This window comes from Pogona vitticeps, chromosome 2 (assembly GCF_051106095.1).
Source record: "Pogona vitticeps strain Pit_001003342236 chromosome 2, PviZW2.1, whole genome shotgun sequence".
Lineage (NCBI taxonomy): Eukaryota > Metazoa > Chordata > Lepidosauria > Squamata > Agamidae > Pogona > Pogona vitticeps.
In genome coordinates this window covers 9,245,507-9,266,968 of record NC_135784.1, presented here as the reverse complement: position 1 = coordinate 9,266,968, position 21,462 = coordinate 9,245,507, and the positions used below count along the sequence as shown (strand labels likewise).

Genomic DNA, 21,462 nt, shown 5'->3' with positions numbered 1-21,462 from the left:
CGAGTCCTGGACCCTTTATGCATGGCAGGAGAGGAACACCTTCCATATGCGTTGTCTCCAACGCATTTTTGGTATCACCTGGCAGGACAAAGTTCCAAACAGAGTAGTCCTAGAATGAGCTGGAATTTTCAGCATGTATACATTATTGAAACAGCGCTGTCTACGTTGGGTTTGGCACTTCGTGAGAATGGCTGATGGTCGGATTCCAAAAGATCTCCTGTATGGAGAATTAGTCCAGGGAAGCCGCCCCCGAGGGAGACCACAGCTGCGTTACAAGGACATCTGCAAGCGGGATCTGAAGGCCTTAGGAATGGACCTCAACAGATGGGAAACCTTGACATCTGAGCGTTCAGCCTGGAGGCAGGTGGTGCATCATGGCCTCTCGCAATTTGAAGAGACACTTGTACAGCAGGCCGAGGCAAAGAGGCAGTCCCAAAACAAGCAAAACCAGGGAGCTGGACAGGGGACAGATTATATTTGTCTTCAATGTGAAAGAGATTGTCACTCTCGAATTGGCCTCTTCAGCCACACAAGACACTGTTCCAAGATCTCCATACAGAGCACGTTACCATAGTTTCTCAAGGCTGAAGGATGCCTACAGGACATGCACAGATTAGTTACGTCCTGGCTGGATTACTGCAACGTGCTCTATGTGCGGTTACTGATGTAAAGTATCAGGAAACTTCAATGGGTCCAAAATGCAGCCAGATTGTTGGCTGGGGCTGGTTACACGGATCACATAACCACCACCACCACCACCCCACCCCCGCTGTGACAGCAGCTCCACTGGCTGCCAATCCGTTACCAGGCACAATTCAAATTGCTGGTCTTAACCTCTAAAGCCGAGGCAGACAGCACATTAAGTCCAGGTAACCACGAGTCTTCTCATGTTCTTCTCATTCTAGGGGACTGGAATGCTAAAGTAGGAAGCCAAGAGATAAAAGGAACAACAGGGAAGTTTGGCCTTGGAGTTCAGAACGAAGCAGGACAAAGGCTAATAGAGTTTTGTCAAGAGAATGAGCTGGTCATCACACTCTTTTCCAACAACACAAGAGGCGATTCTATACATGGAAATCACCAGATGGGCAATATCGAAATCAGATTGATTATATTCTCTGCAGCCAAAGATAGAGAAGCTCTATACAGTCAGCAAAAACAAGACCTGGAGCTGACTGGGGCTCTGATCATCAGCTTCTCATAGCAAAATTCAAGCTTAAACTGAAGAGAGTAGGAAAAACCACTGGGCCACTCAGGTATAATCTAAACCAAATCCCTTATGAATACACAGTGGAAGTAAAGAACAGATTTAAGGAACTCGATTTGGTGGACAGAGTGCCTGAAGAATTTTGGATAGAGGCTCGTAACATTGTCCAGGAGGCAGCAACAAAAACCATCCCAAAGAAAAGGAAAGGCAAGAAAGCAAAGTGGCTGTACAATGAGGCCTTAGAAATAGCAGAGAGGAGAAGGGAAGCAAAATGCAAGGGAGATAGGGAAAGTTACAGAAAATTGAATGCAGACTTCCAAAGAATAGCAAGGAGAGACAAGAGGGCCTTCTTAAATAAACAATGCAAAGAAATAGAGGAAAATAACAGAAAAGGAAGAACCAGAGATCTGTTCAGGAAAATTGGAGATATTAGAGGAACATTTTGCACAAAGATGAACATGATAAAGGATAAAAATGGGAGGGACCTAACAGAAGCAGAAGACATCAAGAAGGGGTGGCAAGAATACACAGAGGAATTATATCAGAAAGATTTGGATATCCCGTACAACCCAGACAATGTAGTTGCTGACCTTGAGCCAGACATCCTGGAGAGTGAAGTCAAGTGGACCTTAGAAAGCCTGGATAACAACAAGGCCAGTGGAGGTGATGGCATTCCAGTTGAACTATTTAAAATCTTGAAAGATGATGCTGTTAAGGTGCTACATTCAATATGCCAGCAAGTTTGGAAAACCCAACAGTGGCCAGAGGATTGGAAAAGATCAGTCTACATCCCAATCCCAAAGAAAGGCAGTGCCAAGCAATGCTCCAACTACCGTACAATTCCACTCATTTCACACGCTAGCAAGGTTATGCTCAAAATCCTGCCATGTAGGCTTCAGCAGTATGTGGACCAAGAACTCCCAGAAGTACAAGCTGGATTCCGAAGAGGCAGAGGAACTAGAGACCAAATTGCGAACTTGCGCTGGATTATGGAGAAAGCCAGAGAGTTCGAGAAAAATATCTACTTCTGCTTCATTGACTATGCAAAAGCCTTTGACTGTGTGGACCACAGCAAACTATGGCAAGTTCTTAAAGAAATAGGAGTGCCTGACCACCTTATCCATCTCCTAAGAAACCTATATGTGTGACAGGAAGCAACAGTTAGAACTGGACATGGAACAACTGATTGGTTCAAAATTGGGAAAGGAGTACGACAAGGTTGTATTATGTCCCCCTGCTTATTTAACATATATGCAGAATACATCATGCGGAAGGCTGGACTGGATGAATCCCAAGCCGGAATTAAGATTGCCGGAAGAAATATCAACAACCTCAGATATGCAGATGATACCACTCTGATGGCAGAAAGTGAGGAGGAATTAAAGAACCTTGTAATGAGAGTGAAAGAGGAGAGTGCAAAAAACGGTCTGAAACTCAACATCAAAAAAAACTAAGATCATGGCCACTGGTCCCATCACCTCCTGGGAAATAGAAGGGGAAGACATGGAGGCAGTGACAGATTTTATTTTCCTGGGCTCCATGATCACTGCAGATGGAGACAGCAGCCATGAAATTAAAAGACGCCTGCTTCTTGGGAGGAAAGCGATGACAAATCTTGACAGCATCTTAAAAAGCAGAGACATCACATTGCCAACAAAAGTCCAAATAGTCAGAGCTATGGTTTTTCCTGTTGTGATGTATGGAAGTGAGAGCTGGACCATAAAGAAAGCAGACCGCCGAAGAACTGATGCCTTTGAATTGTGGTGCTGGAGGAGACTCTTGAGAATCCCCTGGACTGCAAGGAGAGCAAACCTATCAGTTCTAAAGGAAATCAACCCTGAGTGCTCACTGGAAGGACAGATCCTGAAGCAGAGGCTCCAGTACTTTGGCCATCTCATGAGAAGAAAAGACTCCTTGGAAAAAACCTTGATGTTAGGAAAGTGTGACGGCAAGAGGAGAGGGGGACGACCGAGGATGAGATGGCTGGACAGTGTCTGCGAAGCAACCAGCATGAATTTGACACAACTCCGGGAGGCAGTGGAAGATAGAAGGGCCTGGCGTGCTCTGGTCCATGGAGTCACGAAGAGTCGGACACGACTAAACGACTAAACGAACGAACAAACCACGAGTCAGACGTGGTGCTGCTGCGGGTTAAACCGCAGAAGCCTCTGTGCTGCAAGGTCAGAAGACCAGCAGACGTAAGATCGAATCCACGCGGCGGAGTGAGCCCCCGTTGCTTGTCCCAGCTCCTGCCGACTCTTTGCGTACTCTTTGTTTTTAGCTTTCACTATTGTCTTTCACTGTTATAAGCTGCCTTGTGTCCTTTTCAAGGAGAAAGGCAGGGTAAAAATCTTTTAAATAAATAGAGTCCCGTGGCATGTGTGTTGTCACCTGAGTGAGGGCTTCCCTGGATGGGGTTTATATACTGGTGGTATATTTTGGCATTTAGATTTTCCCCTCATTATAAAAACAGCATGTCCTCCTTTCTCTCTGGCCTGTTACGAGACTGACTACGCTCATGCCAACGCACTCCCTACTCGGCTACAGAAAGGGGAATATTAATTTTTTCTTCTTCTCTTGACCACGTGAAATTTTCACAACAGTCACAATTGAACTTCAATATAATTTCATTTGGAATTTTTAAAAAGTACAACAAAAAACAAATTATATCTAATAAACAGGGCTAAAGAGGTTTTAAAAAACCAGACTCTATTCACAGTGCACAGTGCACCCGATCACCAGAACTGTTAGGGGAAATGACTTAAACCCTTTATTTATTATCTATCTGTCTAGCTGTCTACTTGTTTTATATACTACCCCAGCAGTGTACAAAAAAAAGTAAAATACTAATATTAACAGCATCCAGGAGACTCGGTTATAAAAGGCAACTTTAAATAGTTAAATTTTCAACAATTTTATGAAGATAAGGAAGGAAGGAGCTTGGTGTATTTCAGTTGATAACTATTTCAGAGACTTGGGGCCCGCAACTGAGAAAGTCCCAATTCCTTGTCTTCATCTTTCTCGAGGGAACTCCCTTCGGTGTAGCCATTTTTACCACCACGGCTTAAGAAGAGTGGGTGAAACAGGTACCTGATTTCTGGGATAAACATTCCAACAAGTATCAAGGTCTTAAACAGTTGTGATCTTCATAGGTCATGAGTAGACCATTGAGTTGAGCACAGAAATTAACAAGGAGTCACTGAAGACATGCTAAGACTCGGGATGCAGGACTGAATTTATGACACCCAGAAACCAGTCTGGCCACCACATTTTGGACTGTACGGATTTCAAGGGCGGACATATGTAAAGACCATTGTAGTACTCTGTTTTAGAGATTACCAATGCGTCGTTTTTTAAAATTCATATCAGAATGTTGCACAATTCTAAATCAGGGACACACATTAAACAAGCAGAATCAAAACCTAGTAGTGGTCCGGTGGGCCAGATAGGCGGGGTATAAATCAAATAAATAAATAAATAAATAAATAAATAAATAAATAAATAAATAAATAAATAAATAAATAAATAAATAAATAAATAAATAAATAAATAAATAAATAAATAAATAAATAAACAAAACAAAACAAACAAACAAATAAATAAATAGTAAGTGGACCTCTTTATGAATTTTGGAGCCCATTTTAATGGTTGTGTTCATGCTGACTCAAAACAGCTCCTTGACTCTATTGTCCCTTCTCCTTCACTAAACTCTTTAACCTGGAACATGGTAGGCGGGAAAACAAATGTAAAGATGATGACTTCATATAATTTATAACCAGTTTTAAAGTAGTTCACTTAGCTATATTAATTTCTGCAGACACACCTGACAATGTTTATTAAAAGAGGCATCTACTGTGGTCCCAGAGATCTTCTACCCCTTAAAACTCAGTCAAAGTCTTTTTTCTGACTGTCTTTTTGACTTCTAATATTTCAACAGTCAAATGTCCAGAAAGAATTTTTCCTGTTCTAATATTTATTTAGAAAAGTCTATAAGAGTGCCTCAAGATCTAAACATTCATATTAAAAGGTCTTGTCTTTTAATATGACTAAACATTATTTTAGCTAAAAATGAGTACACACACAAACATATAAACCTTAAATTTATATTAGTATAACTTGAAAAAATTGTATTGTGGAATACACTGAGTAAAGGATGCCCTTAACATTTTAAAAATTTAAAAACAGAAGCCTCTGTGCTGCAAGGTCAGAAGACCAGCCATCGTAAGATCAAATTCATGTGATGGAGTGAGCGCCCGTCGCTTGTCCCAGCTCCTGCCAACCTAGCAATTCAAAAACATGTAAAAATGCGAGTAGATAAATAGGGACCACCATGGTGGGAAGGTAACGGCATTCCGTGTCTAATTGCATTGGCCACATTACCATGGAAAATGTCTATGGACAAATGCTGGCTCTAAGGCTTGGAGACGGGGGTGGGCACCACACCCTAGAGTTGGACACAACTGGACTCAATGTCAAGGGGAACCTTTACCTTTACCTAAAACAGAGACAACAAAATATTATATGAATTGCAAAAGCATTATAAGCAAAATATGTTGCATTAATTGTAGCATTTTAAAAAAATCACATCAGAAAAAATAATCTCAACCAGCAAAGCCCCTCACCTTCCTTCTAATGAAGTTAAGGTATGTGTGTCTCATACTCTATGGGTTTCTCTGTTTCCTCTTGTCCTTTTATATCCTGACCTTTATCACTAAACTCAAACAACCACTGTCTCTTATTTTGCTTCCCCTTCCAACAGCAGCAACATCTGTGGTAGGCCTTGATAACGACCCCGGTACAGCCAGATGAAGCAATTCGATACATAGGAGTTCTCCTCTCTCTCACTGAATTTTTATGAAGTGTGTGTTAATGTCGTTCCCAATCCCTGTGTGTGAGTTCTTTGAGCTGAACTGAAGTCCTTTCAACATTCTGTGCATTTATATGGTTTCTAAAGAGTGCGTGTTATTTTATGGACACTCCGGCTATGATTACAATTGATATTTTTTTTTTCCATATTCCATGCATTTACATGGTTTCCCACCTTTGCAAATTCTTTGATGTGAATTCAAGCTGTCCAAGTCAATTGATATTCCTTGAAATGTTACATTTTCTCCCTGTGTGGCTTCTTTGATGTTTACTGAGGCTACTGCTTTGGCTGAAGCTCTTTCCACATTCCATACATTTGTATGGCTTCTCCCCGGTGTGAGTTCTTTGATGGCAACTCAGGTGACCACTCTGACTGAAGCTCTTCACACACTCCATGCATTTATAGGGTTTCTCCCCTGTGTGGGTTCTTTGATGGGAACGGAGGGTACTGCTCTGACTGAAGCTCTTTCCACATTGTAGGCATTTGTATGGTTTCTCCCCTGTGTGAGTCCTTTGATGTGAACTCAAGTGACCACTCTGAATGAAGCTCTTTCCACATTCCATGCATTTATAGGGTTTCTCCCCTGTGTGAGTTCTTTCATGTGAACTTAAGGTATTGCTGTGACTGAAGGTCAATCCACAGTACAGGCATTTATATGGTTTCTCCCCTGTGTGAGTTCTTTGATGGTTACTCAGGTGAGTGCTTTGACTGAAGCTCTTTCCACATTCGATGCATTTATATGGTTTCTCCTCTGTATGGCTTCTTTGATGTTGACTGAGGTTACTGATTTGGCCAAAGCTCATCCCACATTCCATGCATTTATAGGGTTTCTCCCCTGTGTGAATTCTTTGATGTGTACTTAGGGCACTGCTCTGTCTGAAGCTCTTTCCACATTCTATGCATTTATACGGTTTCTCCCCTGTGTGAGTTCTTTCATGCGAACTGAGGTTACAGCTCTGACTGAATCTCAATCCACAGTGCAGGCATTGATATGGTTTCTCCCCTGTGTGAGTTCTTTGATGTGAATCAATAATACACTTATGGCTGCAGCTAAATCCACATTCTGTACATTTATATGGTTTCTCCCCAGTATGCGTTCTTTCATGTGTACGAAGGTGATCAATCTGACTGAAGCACTTCCCACATTCCATGCATTTATAGGGTTTGTCCCCTGTGTGAGTTCTTAGATGTACAGTAACATGACTGCTGTCATTGAAACTCTTTCCACATTCGATGCATTTATAGGGTTTCTCCCCAGTGTGAGTTCTTTGATGCCTATGGAGATGATTGCTGTCACTAAAGGTCTTTCCGCATTCCATACATTTATATGGTTTCACCCCTGTGTGGGATCTTTTATGTTTACTGAGGGCACTGCTGTGGTTAAAACTCTTTTCACATTCCATGCATTTGTATGGTTTATCCCCAGTATGAGTTCTTAAAGTGTAAAGTAATGGTAGCATTCTCACTGAAGCGCTTCCTACATTCTCTGAACTTATATGGTTTCTCCCTAGCATGGGTTCTTTGATGATAACGAAGGTATTTACTTTGGCTCAGTTTTCAAATGAAATATGCTTACTATTCATAGTGATACTTCTTCTGTATTCTATGCACTGATTTTGTTTTTCCTTTTGGTGGATTCTGCTATGCGCATTTAAAATCTGACATATATATGAATGTCTTTTCTGCCCATGGGACACTTTCTCCGTCCTTCTCATTTTTCTTTCTGGATGGCCAGAAGTTCTCCAACATCAGCATCCTGTGAAACTGGAGATGTGCATTTCCTTATTGTTGCCTAGCTTCCCTTCTAATTGTTTTTTCCCCTTCTTTTTACAGTTCCTTTTCCTACTTCACACTTGGTCCTTTTTTGTGGCAGTACAAGTTGCTCTGTATAATTCTGGCTGTTTTATTTGTTACCTAATGAAGAAAAAGAGAAGACGATACCATGAAGAGTGTAGGGTTCGTGATAAGGATATCTGATTTCCCCCAGGAATCCTACAGAAATGTATAGACCTCCCAGGCAAGGAACATAAGCCTATAGTTCAGCGATGGTGAATCTATGGCACATGTGCCACAGCTGGGATACAGAGCCCTCTCTGCGGGCACGTGAGCCATAAGTCGCTGGATTGCTGCTTCTCCCCCCCCCCCCCACGCAGCCAAACCTCACGAGGCAGCTGCAGTGCTGGGACTTTGACAGGCAGTAGGACAGGATCTGGAGCAGCGGGTACTGGATCTGGAGTGGGCTCTTGAGGCACCCCCATGCCCAGGATTTCCCCTTTCGGTGCCACTTCTGGTTCTGCCGCCACCCTCTGTGTGTGTCCCCCCCCCCAGTTTTGGCACATGAGCCCAAAAAGATTCACTGTCACTGCTATAGTTCATCACAGCTGACATTATCTCAATGAAGAGTTAATCTAAGGATTAAACCAGAAAAGCTTTTACAAACTCCTCTGCATACCTCAGTATCAGACTTTCCTTCATTGCAATAATTCCAGGCAATTCCAAAACTTGTTAATTCTGTACGTTATATTAATTTATAACATTTCTAGGTTCGGTGTTAAAAATAGCAAATCCAATATATATATATATATATCTACTCTTTGGGTAGAGTGGGCGGCATATAAATCAAATAAATAAATAAATAAATAAATAAATAAATAAATAAATAAATAAATAAATAAATAAATAAATAAATAAATAAATCAATCAAAGACAGTCATACAGTTGTGAGGGAAAAAACCATAGGCACCTATGCTTAAAAACTGAATGTAAGCTTTGGAAAAATACTTGTGTCCATTGTAAGGCTGTAACAAAATCTAGACAAGGACTTTGGTCATGTCTGAATCAAAAAGGAGGTCATATAAAGGACGCTGTTACAGTCAGCTCTGATGTCACCTGTCCTTCAAGGGTTTGGAGGGAAAGATGTCATCCAATGGTGGTCGGAGGGCGGGACATCAGGGGGAGGAGCTGTGTTGTATATATAGAGAGTGAGAGTTTTGATGTGAGGGAGAAGGAGTTGGGTTCTGTGTGAACACGTGTGGAGAGTCTGTATAAGCTTGAGCCTTTCTTTACCTGATTACATGATATTTGTGTTTTACCAATCCGTGTGTACCAATCAATAAACATTTAGTTCTTTTTTATTTCTAAATCCATTCCAGTCTGTGTGACTCAATTCAGGGAATGGTTGGTGGCAGACTACCGGAAGTGTAGAAGTGTGGTGACGTAGCGACCTTCCTTTGTGAGGTGGAAGGAGGCCGTTACATATAAAAGTGGTGGCAGCGGTGGGATTACGAAGAGATCCAGTGAGGCCTTGGCTGAATCGTGCCCAGAGCAAGGGTTTTTAGTCAGGGAAATCTGAGGCGAAGCGTGGGTAACCTTCTAGGATCTGGCTCACGGGGAGCAGGTCTAGTAGAGGGGCGCTGAAACTTCAGATTGGGACTAGACAGGGAAGCTCTGAGGTAACCTTTTGGCGGGAAAAGTGCCCAGAAGGCAGAGGCTGTAGTGGGGCTGGTCTGTCCTGAGTTTAGTGAAGCTCTGAAGGGACAAGGCTGAAGCCAAAAAGACAGCTACGCTGAGGGAACTTCCCATTTGTGAACAGCAGAGCCTGAGGAAAGGCAGAGCTGTGTGAAATTAAGATTGGTACCACAGACAGAGCAAAGTGATTTCACTCTGTTTACTGAGAGGCCTAGCGAAAGGAGCAGAAGCCTGCCTGGTTACTGTTTCTAGCTGGGGGGTGCTAGAAGGACAGCAACAGTGTACAGTACAGACTCTAAGTAAAGAAAAAAAGAGTGGTGTGCGTTTATTCTGAGGCTTGGAAATTGGGAAAAAGCCTTGTGTGGTTAGAGTATGCCACTAACACGCAGTCAGACGTCAGAGATGGGGGAACTGAGGGACCCACTGGTGGATGAGGGGGCTGAAGAAGAATTTACCTCAGAGCGGGAGGAAGAAATTAATGGGGAAGTTATCAGAACTGAGGAAAATTCAATTAGCTCAGGAACATGAATATAGGATGAGACAATTAGAAAAGGACGAAAGAATAGAAAGGGAAAGGATTGCCCTAGAGAAGGAGGAAAGAGAGAAACAAAGACAATTTGAATTGGAGAGAGAGAGAATAAATATAGAGAAAGAACGGATGGCATTTGAACTGAGGAAGTTGGAAGTAATGAATGAAAATAATAACAATAATGTTAATCCAAGTGATGAGGGCAAATTGTCAAAAGCTGACCTGAAGAAATTCCCAGTTTACAGGAAGGGAGATTGCCCTGAAGTTTTCTTTTCTCTTCTGGAAAGAACGTTTATAGATTTCTCAGTGAGGGAGTCAGAAAAGATGACCATTGTGAGGTCTTTAATTAGTGGAAGCCTGGCTGAGGTCTATGCCGAGATGCCAGTAGAGATGTTAAAAGATTTTTCAGAGTTTAAGAAACTGGTGTTTGCCCGGCATGGTATCAACGCTGAACAGTTGCGTCAAAAGTTCAGATCACTTACCAAACGGCCAGACCAAACTTTCACACAGTTAGGATCCGATCTGGTGAGGTTTTTGGAAAAATGGCTGTCTCAAGAGGGGATAGAGACATTCCAGCAATTGAAGGATGTTATAGCGTTGGAACAATTCTATTCTATCCTACATGGGGAATTAAAATTCCAGGTTAAGGAAAAGAAACCGAAAACTCTGAAAGAGGCCACGGAAATCGCTGATTTTATATCTCAGATCAGAAAACCACTATATTCTGAGGGAAAAGCTGTGAGGAAGACAGGGGAGACATAATAGGTTCTCTCAGGGACAAGTAAAGAGTCAGCAGGGTGGAGGTAGCCATGTTGAAGGGAAGCCCTCGGACCATAAACAACAGAGACCTCAGATTTTGGAGGGAAAACCAAAGATAAATGAGAAATACTCAGTGAACAACAGAATATGTTACTTTTGCCAAGAAAAAGGCCACTTGATCTCCAACTGTGAGAAACTAAAACACAGAAAGGAAAATTTGCCTCAAAATTTGAGCGGGAACAAGCCAAAAGCTGTTTATTGTGTACAGCAGGAGCAAAGTTCTTCTCCACTGGGAGAGACCGTTGCCATAGCGACCCCGGCACGACTTGATACTGCAGCTGAGGGGGATGCGGAGTGTATTCCTCTGGCTGAAATAAAGTACTGTCTTGTAGTTAGGACGAATTCCCAACTTTTTGAGACTGCTGGAGTTAAAATAGGGATATTTGATCATGATTATTTGGCCCTAAGGGACACCTGTTCCCAGGTGACTCTTTGTCACCCTGATATTATTCCTAAGGAGCATATTATCCCACATGAGAGCCTAAAAGTTAAAGGGATAGAAGGACAAGTAATTTCTCTGCCAGTGGCTGAAGTATTCGTGCGTTATCAAGGCTGGAGGGGCAATTGGCGGATTGGAATTTCATCGGAGTTGCCAGCAGCCGTGCTTGTGGGAAATGACTTGGCGGAACATGTCAAGAGGGTGTTAATGCTTACACGTTCACAAGACCCAACAGGGACAGTTCAGGAAGTTACTGAGGAACAGGAGGTGAAAGGAGATGAGGGTAGACACAAAGATGAAGCAGTTAAAATGGTATTACCCAAAGACAGCACATTTTCACAAGAGCAAAAGGAAGATGGCACGCTTAAAAATTGCTTTGGTGAGATGACAGAAACCCAGTTAACACCAGAAACGCCAGAGAGATTTCACATCAAACAGGGAATATTATACAGGGAGACACTAATGAATATCTCAAAAGGGGGAGATGGGATTAGAAGTCAGATAGTAGTGCCGGTTAAATATCGCCAGATGATATTAGAAAGGGGACACTCTGACATATTTGCTGCACACTTGGGAGTAAATAAAACTAAGCACAGGATCACACAAAATTTTTATTGGCCTGAGATGGGGAAGCAGATTAAGGAGTTCTGCAGACAATGCGATGTTTGTCAAAGGCAGGGGAATAACCGCGACAGAACTAAAGCTAAGTTATGCCCATTACCCATGATATCTATGCCATTTAAATGCATAGGGGTGGACATTGTGGGGCCATTGCCTAAGGCCACAAAGAGAGGGAACAGATTCATCCTTACCATTGTGGACCATGCCACGAGGTACCCAGAAGCCATTCCCCTAAGTAACATAGAAACTAACACAGTGGCTGATGCCTTGGTAGGGTACATGTCTAGGATGGGATTCGCTTCGGAAATAATAACAGATTTGGGAACATCTTTTACTTCTAAGCTCATGAAACGATTATGGCAAATTTGTGGAATCAAACACAAAGAAACCACCGCGTATCATCCTGAGAGTAATGGGTTAATGGAAAAGTTTAATGGGACCCTAATGAGAATGATCAGGGCTTACCTGGCAGAAAACCCGAACAACTGGGATCAGAAATTGCAGTCATTGTTGTTTGCGTATAGATCAGTGCCACAAGCCAGCACAGGGTTCAGTCCTTTTGAACTTTTGTTTGGGAGGAAAGTGAAGGGACCACTGGAGCTGATTAAACAGAATTGGGAACAGATCATAGAGGATGATCCCCAAGATGTAGTTACCTACATAGACACGCTAATGAATGATCTGAAGAGAAATTTAGAGTTAGCGTCAGAAAATTTGCAAGCACAAAAAGCTAGACAGAAGGCCTGGTACGATAAAAAGGCACGAGAAAGGCACTTTGGCCCGGGAGATGAGGTGTTGTGGTTAAAACCCTGCAAAGGGAACAAGTTACAGTTAAATTGGGCAGGACCATACAGGGTCATTTCAAAAATGAATGACCTGAATTACATTATCGAGAATGAGGAACACCAAGTCAGGAGAGTAGTGCATGTTAACGCTCTGAAACCTTACTTCAGGGGGGAACCGAGAGTCTTATTTGCCATGAAAGCAGCTGATAGTGAGGAAGCTGACTTGCCTTTCTGGGAGGGTAGAGGTGAAGTGAAATACAACCCAGAGGAGGTGAAGATCAGTCCGGCACTCACCCAAGATCAGCAACAAGAACTAAAATTGCTGATCAACAAATATTATAAGGTCTTTTCAAATAAGCCTGGGATAGCTAAGGGAGTGATGCATAGGATCCATACAGGGAATGCACCCCCGCAGGCAGTATCCCCATACAGAGTTACAGGACCCTATAAGGACAAGGTGCGTAAGGAGTTGGATGAGATGCTCAGGGAGAATATCATAGTTCCATCTTCTAGCTCTTGGTCCTCTCCTATAGTACTTGTGGACAAACCAGATGGGAGTGTCAGGTTTTGCGTTGACTACAGGAAGTTAAACCTAGTGACCACACCTGATGCCTACCCCATGCCCAGATTAGACAACCTGATTGAGACCATAGGGGGTTGTCGGTACATATCATCATTAGATCTGGTAAAGGGATTTTGGCAGGTGAGGATTGATCCAAGAGATCAAGAGAAGACCGCTTTTTGCAGCCCTTTCGGTTTGTTTGAATTTCGTGTCCTCAGTTTCGGCCTCAGGAATTCACCAGCTACATTCCAAAGGCTGATGGACCGTACTTTAGAAGGTCTCAGTGACTTCACAGTAGCCTACATCGATGATATAGGGGTCTTCAGTAACATCTGGGAAGATCACCTGAACCACCTAGAAGTAGTGCTGCAGAGGTTAAGTGCAGTAGGGCTAACTGTGAAAGCAAGCAAGTGTCAGTTGGGTAGCCCAGAGATCAAATATTTGGGTCATATGGTAGGGGGAGGAGTGATCAAACCCCTAGAAGCCTAGAGGCAATAAGTGATTGGCCTAGACCCAATACCAAGAAGAAAGTCAGATCATTTCTTGGTCTGGTAGGCTACTATAGAAAATTTATCCCTAGGTTCAGCGAGATGGCAGCGCCGCTAACGGAGCTGATGAGGAAGAAGACCGATGACCATGTCCCGTGGACCAGCGACTGCGAGGAGGTGTTCCAGAAGTTGAAGGAGGCGCTAATCCACCATCCAGTGCTGCGTGCTCCAGACTTCGACGGGGAGTTCATCGTGTACACAGATGCGTCCAACACCGGGGTAGGAGCTGTCCTGTGCCAAGCTGATGACAACGGAGACCAGCATCCAGTGTCCTACCTTAGTAAAAAGCTCCAGAAAGGAGACACTTAGCTACCGTGGAGAAGGAGTGTCTTGCCATCGTTTTTGCAGTCCAGAAGTTATCGCCTTACATCTGGTGGAGACATTTTGTTCTTTGCACGGACCACTCCCCACTACAGTGGTTAAAGACAATGAAAACCCACAATAGCAAACTGATGAGGTGGGCTATGATGTTACAGGACTTCGACTTCGAGGTTAAGGTTGTCAAAGGGACGATGAACTGTGTGGCTGACGCCTTATCCCGAAGACCAGAAGAATGAAGACGACCAGGTGGACTATGGACTATGCAATTTGGTGGAAAAGGTTAAATGTTTATGCATACATGTTGATTAAAATGGTGTTATGTATATGAATAAAGATGAACAATGGAGATGTAAGTATAATTGTTTTGATGCATGAAATAATTTAAGTATATGTTGCATAGTGTTGGTAAGTTTGTGAATAATGCAATGTTATAAAGTTATAATGTGTTGATTTTGCTCCTAGTTGTTTTTGGGAGAAAAGCAATCTAGCTTTCCCCCGCAAAAACAACTTATAAAGGGGGGAGGTGTTACAGTCAGCTCTGATGTCACCTGTCCTTCAAGGGTTTGGAGGGAAAGATGTCATCCAATGGTGGTCGGAGGGCGGGACATCAGGGGGAGGAGCTGTGTTGTATATATAGAGAGTGAGAGTTTTGATGTGAGGGAGAAGGAGTTGGGTTCTGTGTGAACACGTGTGGAGAGTCTGTATAAGCTTGAGCCTTTCTTTACCTGATTACATGATATTTGTGTTTTACCAATCCGTGTGTACCAATCAATAAACATTTAGTTCTTTTTTATTTCTAAATCCATTCCAGTCTGTGTGACTCAGTTCAGGGAATGGTTGGTGGCAGACTACCGGAAGTGTAGAAGTGTGGTGACGTAGCGACCTTCCTTTGTGAGGTGGAAGGAGGCCGTTACAGATGCTTGTAGCGCTATGGGGCGGTATATAAGTCCAAAAAATAAATAAATAAATAAATTTAAAAAGCATATGAAAAAGAATACCTGTAAAGTGGTGCCTCGACTTACAACCATAATCCATTCCAGAAGATGGGCGTAACTCAAAATGGTCATTAAGTCGAAGGACCATTTCCCATAGAAATACATTGAAACCCCATTAATCCATTCCGGCCAGAAAAACAAACAAACAAACAAACAAAAATTAAACACTACAAGCCCCATAGGACTGGAGGCCGGAAAACAAACAAACAAACACACACATACACACAAAACCCACACTGCCAGCCCCAGCAGAACGCCATGGGGCTGGGAAAAAAACACACACAAAAACCCACACACAGAGCCAGCCCCAGCGGAATGCCATGGGGATGGGGAAAAACACAAACACACGCAAACACACAAACACACAGTCAGCCCCAGTGGAACGCGATGGGGCTGGGGGAAAAAACACAACCCCCCCCACACACAGCCAGCCCCAGTGGAATGCCATGGGGCTTGGAAAAAACACACACAAAAACAACCCGCCACAGCCAGCCCCAGCAGAACGCTATGGGGCAGGGGGGGAAAAAAACACACCAACACAAACACAAAAACAATCACAGCACAGAAACATACCCCCCCGCCCCAACCCACCCTGCAAAACAGAGTAAATGTACTTAATCAGCAGCAGAAAGCAGCTCCAGGCAGTCCGAAGCCTCCTCCAATTGCATTCACTCTAACTGCTGGGGTGAAATAACTACAAAGCAGCAGCCTCTTCGCCAACCAACGGTTAGCAAATTTGAATTCCCTGCCTTTTCCCCCCTCCCTTTTTCCTGTTGCAACTCGAAGCTCCGGCCACAACTCGAAGCTCCGGCTGCAAGTTGAAGCTAAATTTTGCAGCAGGAGCTGGTCGCAACTCAAAATGCCTGCACAAAGCCAAAAGAAAATCTTTGCAAGACTTAGACTTCTCAGCCTCTCAGAAGCTCAGAGGTCTAAGGCTACAGCCTCTGGCAGCCTATACCCTGCCGATTCCAGAGCCTGGAAAGACTTCTGGCGTCTACAACATCTGACTATGTCAAGGTCAAAGCTAAAATTCCCCCTTCCTTCCGCAGCTATGGACAGTATAATGCAATACAGTGGTGCCCCGCATAGTGACGTTAATCCGTTCCGGATTAATCGTCGCTATCCGGAAACATCGCAATGCGGGCAGGAAAACCCCATAGAAACGCATTAAACTTTGTTTAATGCATTCCTATAGGGCGAAAACTCATTTATTTATTTATTTATTTATTTATTTAATTAATTAATTAATTAATTAATTTATATCCCACCCATCTGTTATATTATGCCACTCACCGTTATGTGAAGATCCTCCCTAGTGCCACCATTTTTGCCGCCTCGGTAAGCAAGGGCAGCACACGAAAATGGCTGCGGTGGCCATTATGGGCACCCGGCGGCCATTTTGGAACCACCGATCAGCTGTTCCCAAAACATCGCAATGTGAAGATCGGTAAGCGAAACGCTTACCAATCATCGCAATGCAATGTTTTGCCTGTTAAAACATTGCAATGCGATCGCATTAGCGAGCTCAAAAAATAGATCGCTATGCGGATTCGTCGTTAAACGGTGCACTCGTTAAGCGAGGCACCACTGTATAGTTGTCAATACACTACAGTACCCATGCAATTTTATATTCTCTTCAACAAAATCAATTCAACACAGATTTCCACATCTATTTTGTTAATTAACATCAGCACAACCAGCATTTTGAAATGCACTTCATTTCCCCCCTTTTTTGTCCTGTTTCATATGACATCATCATCATCTTCTTGTTGTTTACTCTTTCTCAAGAAAACTGTCACAAAACTGAATGGTTACTTCTGCCTTGTTATCTTATCAATAGCTCGTGCATCAAAACAAGTGAGGTGGCCTGGTTTTGTAAAATAAACTATCTTCACAGAGCACTTACGTTCACATTGAACAAACCTCTCTGGGGCACACTTTTAAATAACTTTTCATTTTTAAGGCACCCCTCTGTACCCCATAAATTCAAATATTTTGAATTTCTGGCAAAGAATACAGTCCTGGAGATAATCTCATTGGGAATCAAACCTCAGGATTTACTTGGGTCTTTGATTCATTTGAAATGCATACTGTCTGTCTAGTAAAAGCTTTATTTTCAACCTTTAAAAAAATTAGAAGTACTACAAGTACATGTCTTATGGACTCTACATGCTTTAATTTATTAAGAACATAAATTGTTCAAAAGAACAAAAAGAGAGTTTGCAGTTTATGTCAAAAACACATATATCTGCCCAGAAGTGCAGAAAGACTAACCTTGGTTGTCCCATCAAAAACATATGGTATTGTATTCCTTGATGCTTTTAGTATTGTATACTCATTGATACTAACCTTAAATACTGTATTTTAATTGTTGTAAGCCACCTCGGGTCCTTTTAAAGAAGAAAGGTAGGTTAAAATACTTTATCAAACAGAACAGAATAGATTTGGGAGGAAAATAGGAATATGGAAGGAATATGGATGTTGGAATCGACTACGGACTGTCCAATCAAGGAGAAGATGCAGATGAAACCTTTATTTTATTTATCCATTCATTTGCCTTTTTATCCTGCCCAGTTAGTAGCGGCCTTCCTACTCTGAGCAGCAGACACAAAAAACTATAAAAATAATAGAAAGAAATGGTTGTTGTGGGTTTTTCGGGCTCTTTGGCCGTGTTCTGAAGGTTGTTGTTTCTAACGTTTTGCCAGTCTCTGTGGCCGGCATCTTCAGAGGATAGGAGTCAGAACTCTGTCTGTGTTCTGGTGTAGTGTGGGGGATGCCGGCCACAGAGACTGGCGAAATGTTAGGAAGAACAACCTCCAGAACACGGCCCAAAAGCCCGAAAAACCCACAACAGCCATTAGACCCTGGCCGTGAAAGCCTTCGCGAATACAATAGAAAGAAATTTTAAAAATTGGAAAAGAAAAATTCAAAGCTCCAGGACCATGATAGCTATGATCCTATGGATACAGTGATCACAAAGCCCCGTGGGCTGCAAAGAATTAATGGCTGGCAGGCCAGCAGGAGAATGTAACATTACTTTGGGGGAAATTAAAAGAAATGTTTGGAAGACCAACCCGGTCTTAAGTTGCCTTCTGAGACGTGGGAGGGATGGGGCCAGGCACACTTTGGGCGAAGAGAATCGCAGAGCGAGGCGACCACCATAGAGAGGACCTGATTATGGGATGAAAGGTGGAGTCAACTTTGAGTCAATCGCCTGAGCCCATTGGGATTGAAGCCAGGTCTTGAGCGGAGACTTGACTGCAGTACTCCCGCAAGGCTCTGCCAGAGGCTCAACACCCTGACCCTTGGCCACGGCTTTGGGTTGTGAAGTCAACTGCCCTTTTGTCCAGTCTGAGCAATAGGCTGCCCTGCCCAGCAGCTCCACCTTGGCTGGCCGAGTGGAAGGGGGGGGATCCTTCTTTTCTCAAAGAGAAAAAAGGGACACCAGAGACAGAAACAACCAAATAACCCAAGCAGTGCAGTTGGAGTAGGATGAGACCCTTGGGTCATTTCTTCCTTGCATCCCTTTTTCCCCTCCTGCATGACTGCTAGGCCATATGGTCACTCTGCCAGGACTCTGTGGATGTAAGAACAGTCCCCAATAGTAGCCTCCCCTCCTTGCTTTTCCTGACTTTTCAGAAGTGGGGGGGGGGGAAGAGCCAAACCAAGACACCCATCAACGTCAACAACAACAACAATAAAAATTAGCCACCAGCCCTCTGAGCCTATGCTGGTTCCCACTGGAAAGCCATTGAAATGAGGGATTCCGCCATTAATTCTGCTCCTCTACATTTGTCTTGCCGACAAAGGTCCGCATAGTCAAAGCTATGGTTTTTCCAGTAACGATGTATGGAAGTGAGAGCTGGACCATAAAGAAGGCTGACCGCCGAAGAATGGATGCTTTCGAATTGTGGTGCTGGAGGAGGCTCTTGAGAATGCCCTGAACTGCAAGGAGAACAAACCTATCCATCCTGAAGGAAATCCACCCTTAGTGCTCACTGGAAGGACAGATCCCGAAGCTGAAGCTCCAAGACTTTGGCCATCTCATGAGAAGAAAAGAGTCCTTGGAAAAAAACCTTGATGTTAGGAAGGTGTGATGGCAAGAGGAGAAGGGGACGACCGAGGATGAGATGGATGGACAGGGTCATCGAAACGACCAACATGAATTTGCCCAAAATCTGGGAGGCAGTGGAAGACAGGAGGGCCTGGCGTGCTCTGGTCCATGCGGTCACGAAGGGTCAGACATAACAACAACACAGTTGTCTTTGGGGGAAGATCCCTTTTCATTGCACGAAACAGTCAGAGGTCTTCCTGTTCTGTGTCATCGAACAGCTCAATGTGGATCACTGTTATCCACAGAAAGCAGCGGAGAAATAAAACAGGTCTTCTGGATCACAGGGAAGGCTTATTTTATTTCAGCCCCCAGCTGCTCTTCCTTAGATGAGGCAACACGGAGGGACACCAAGATCTGCCTCAGGCTAATAACCATGACAAGGGCTGCCAACCCAGGGAGAAAACAGGTGTAAACACCAGTTCTGGAGTCTTTTCTTTCCCTTTTCTCCCCCAGCAGTCACAAGGAAAACCCAGCAGGGAAAGTGAGTCTCAGGTCGCAGGGAATCCTACGTTAAGCCTCCTGGTGATCCTGGGCCAGCGACTCTCACAGCAGGAGCTTCAAGGGTGACCCTCTCAAAACCCCCAAGTCATATTTTTACAAGGGAAGAGCCTTCCTTGCCCTGTGAAATGTCATTTCTGTGCCCGCCCCCCTTGCCCAACACAGACTCACCTGCCTCCTCTTAGCTCTTGGCACCAATTCGGAACTGTTTCCCCATTCCAGGCATTTTAGCTCATTCTCGCCCATTCCTTAAAGAAATATTTCAGCCTCTGTTGTTCTCTCTTTACCCACAAAGGCACACCTGTTTCCCCCCCCCCCCCACTTTAATCACCAAGGCTAACAAAGAGTTTTGGAGAACTCCAAAGCTTCTTGGTAAGGACTGGAATTCCAGTTGATCATCTGGCATGGGGGAATCCCCTTGTCCCTAGAGGGGGGATGTGGACCCACACAGACCACAAATCTCCATCCAGAATATTCCGAATTAGGAGACCAACCCCAAAAAAGGTCCACCTTGCAAAGCGGGCTGGGCAATTTGCACACAGGAATGCACAAAAAAGGACTACCTCCCAGCTCCCTGGGAGGTGGGTTATCTATCTATCTATCTATCTATCTATCTGTCTATCTATCTATCTATCTATCTATCTATCTATCTATCTATCTATCTATCTATCCATCCTTCCTTTTTTCTTGTCTGTCTGTCTATCTATCCTTCTTTTTTTCTTATCTATCTATCTATCTATCTATCTATCTATCTATCTATCTATCTATCTATCTATCTATCTATCTATCTATCTATCTATCTATCTATCTATCTATCTATCTATCCTTTTTCTTATCTACCTATCTACCTATCTATCTATCCTTCCTTTTTTCTTATCTACCTACTTACCTACTTACCTACCTACCTACCTATCTATCCTTTTTTTCTTATCTCCCCCCTCCCTTCCCCAATTTAGCAGGATTTCCTCAGGAGAAGGAAGAAAGGTGTAGCCAGGGAATAAAACAGAAGGAAAAGCCTTAAAGCCCACCTTCTGGATGAAAAGCCCCTTATGAACTTTCATATCCTCTGGGGGGGGGGGGGGGGAGAGAATGAATGAATGAATGAAAAAAGAAGAAACTGAGGTGAACTCGAAGGACAACGAGACCCTCCACCCACCTCACCCCCCCCCCGCTTCAAGGGCCTCCTTCCTCTCTGCAAAGATAAGAGGATGATGAGAGGAGGGGGGGAAAGGAAGGAAGGACAGACTTCCCTTCGCCCCTCCCCCCAATCTCACCCCCCTCCATTCCGGACGCGCCCCTCCCCCTACCGCCCCCTCGCTTTCAGCCCCACCTGGACTTCTTTTTTGGGGGGGGAGAGAGGGAAGGAGTCATATTGAAGTCCAGAAGGCATAAAAAGAAGGGAGGCCACCCGACCTGCGGGAACCCCAGTGGGGGAGGGGGCTCTTCCAGGGACATGCCTTTTCCCCACAGCCCCCACCACCACGACCTTCGCTGACCCCTGTCGCTCCTTCCCCCCAAATTAAGGCAAGCCCCCCGTCCCCGCCTGGAGGCTCACCGGTTTGCCAAGAGGGCCTTCCACCCGGGGAAGCTCGCCCTCCGCTTGTGTATGGGTGTGGGACACTCTAGGAACTGTTTCGTCGCCACCTCCTCTCTTTTTCCGGGAGGGTTGGTACCGTCTAGGAATTTTATATA

At 43.9% G+C, this 21,462-nt stretch overlaps 1 protein-coding gene across 1 annotated transcript in view; it reads right to left on the bottom strand.

Annotated features, from left to right (window-relative positions):
- The window catches only part of LOC140704338 (uncharacterized), a 41,687-nt gene extending 20,225 nt beyond the window's left edge, over window positions 1-21,462 (bottom strand). The window contains exons 1-2 of the mRNA XM_078386765.1: window positions 21,326-21,462; window positions 6,287-7,985 (exon numbers count right to left, since the gene is read on the bottom strand). Coding sequence (XP_078242891.1) covers window positions 6,287-7,585 — 1,299 coding nt within the window. The 5' untranslated portion in view covers window positions 7,586-7,985; window positions 21,326-21,462. The remainder of the gene's footprint in view (window positions 1-6,286; window positions 7,986-21,325) is intronic.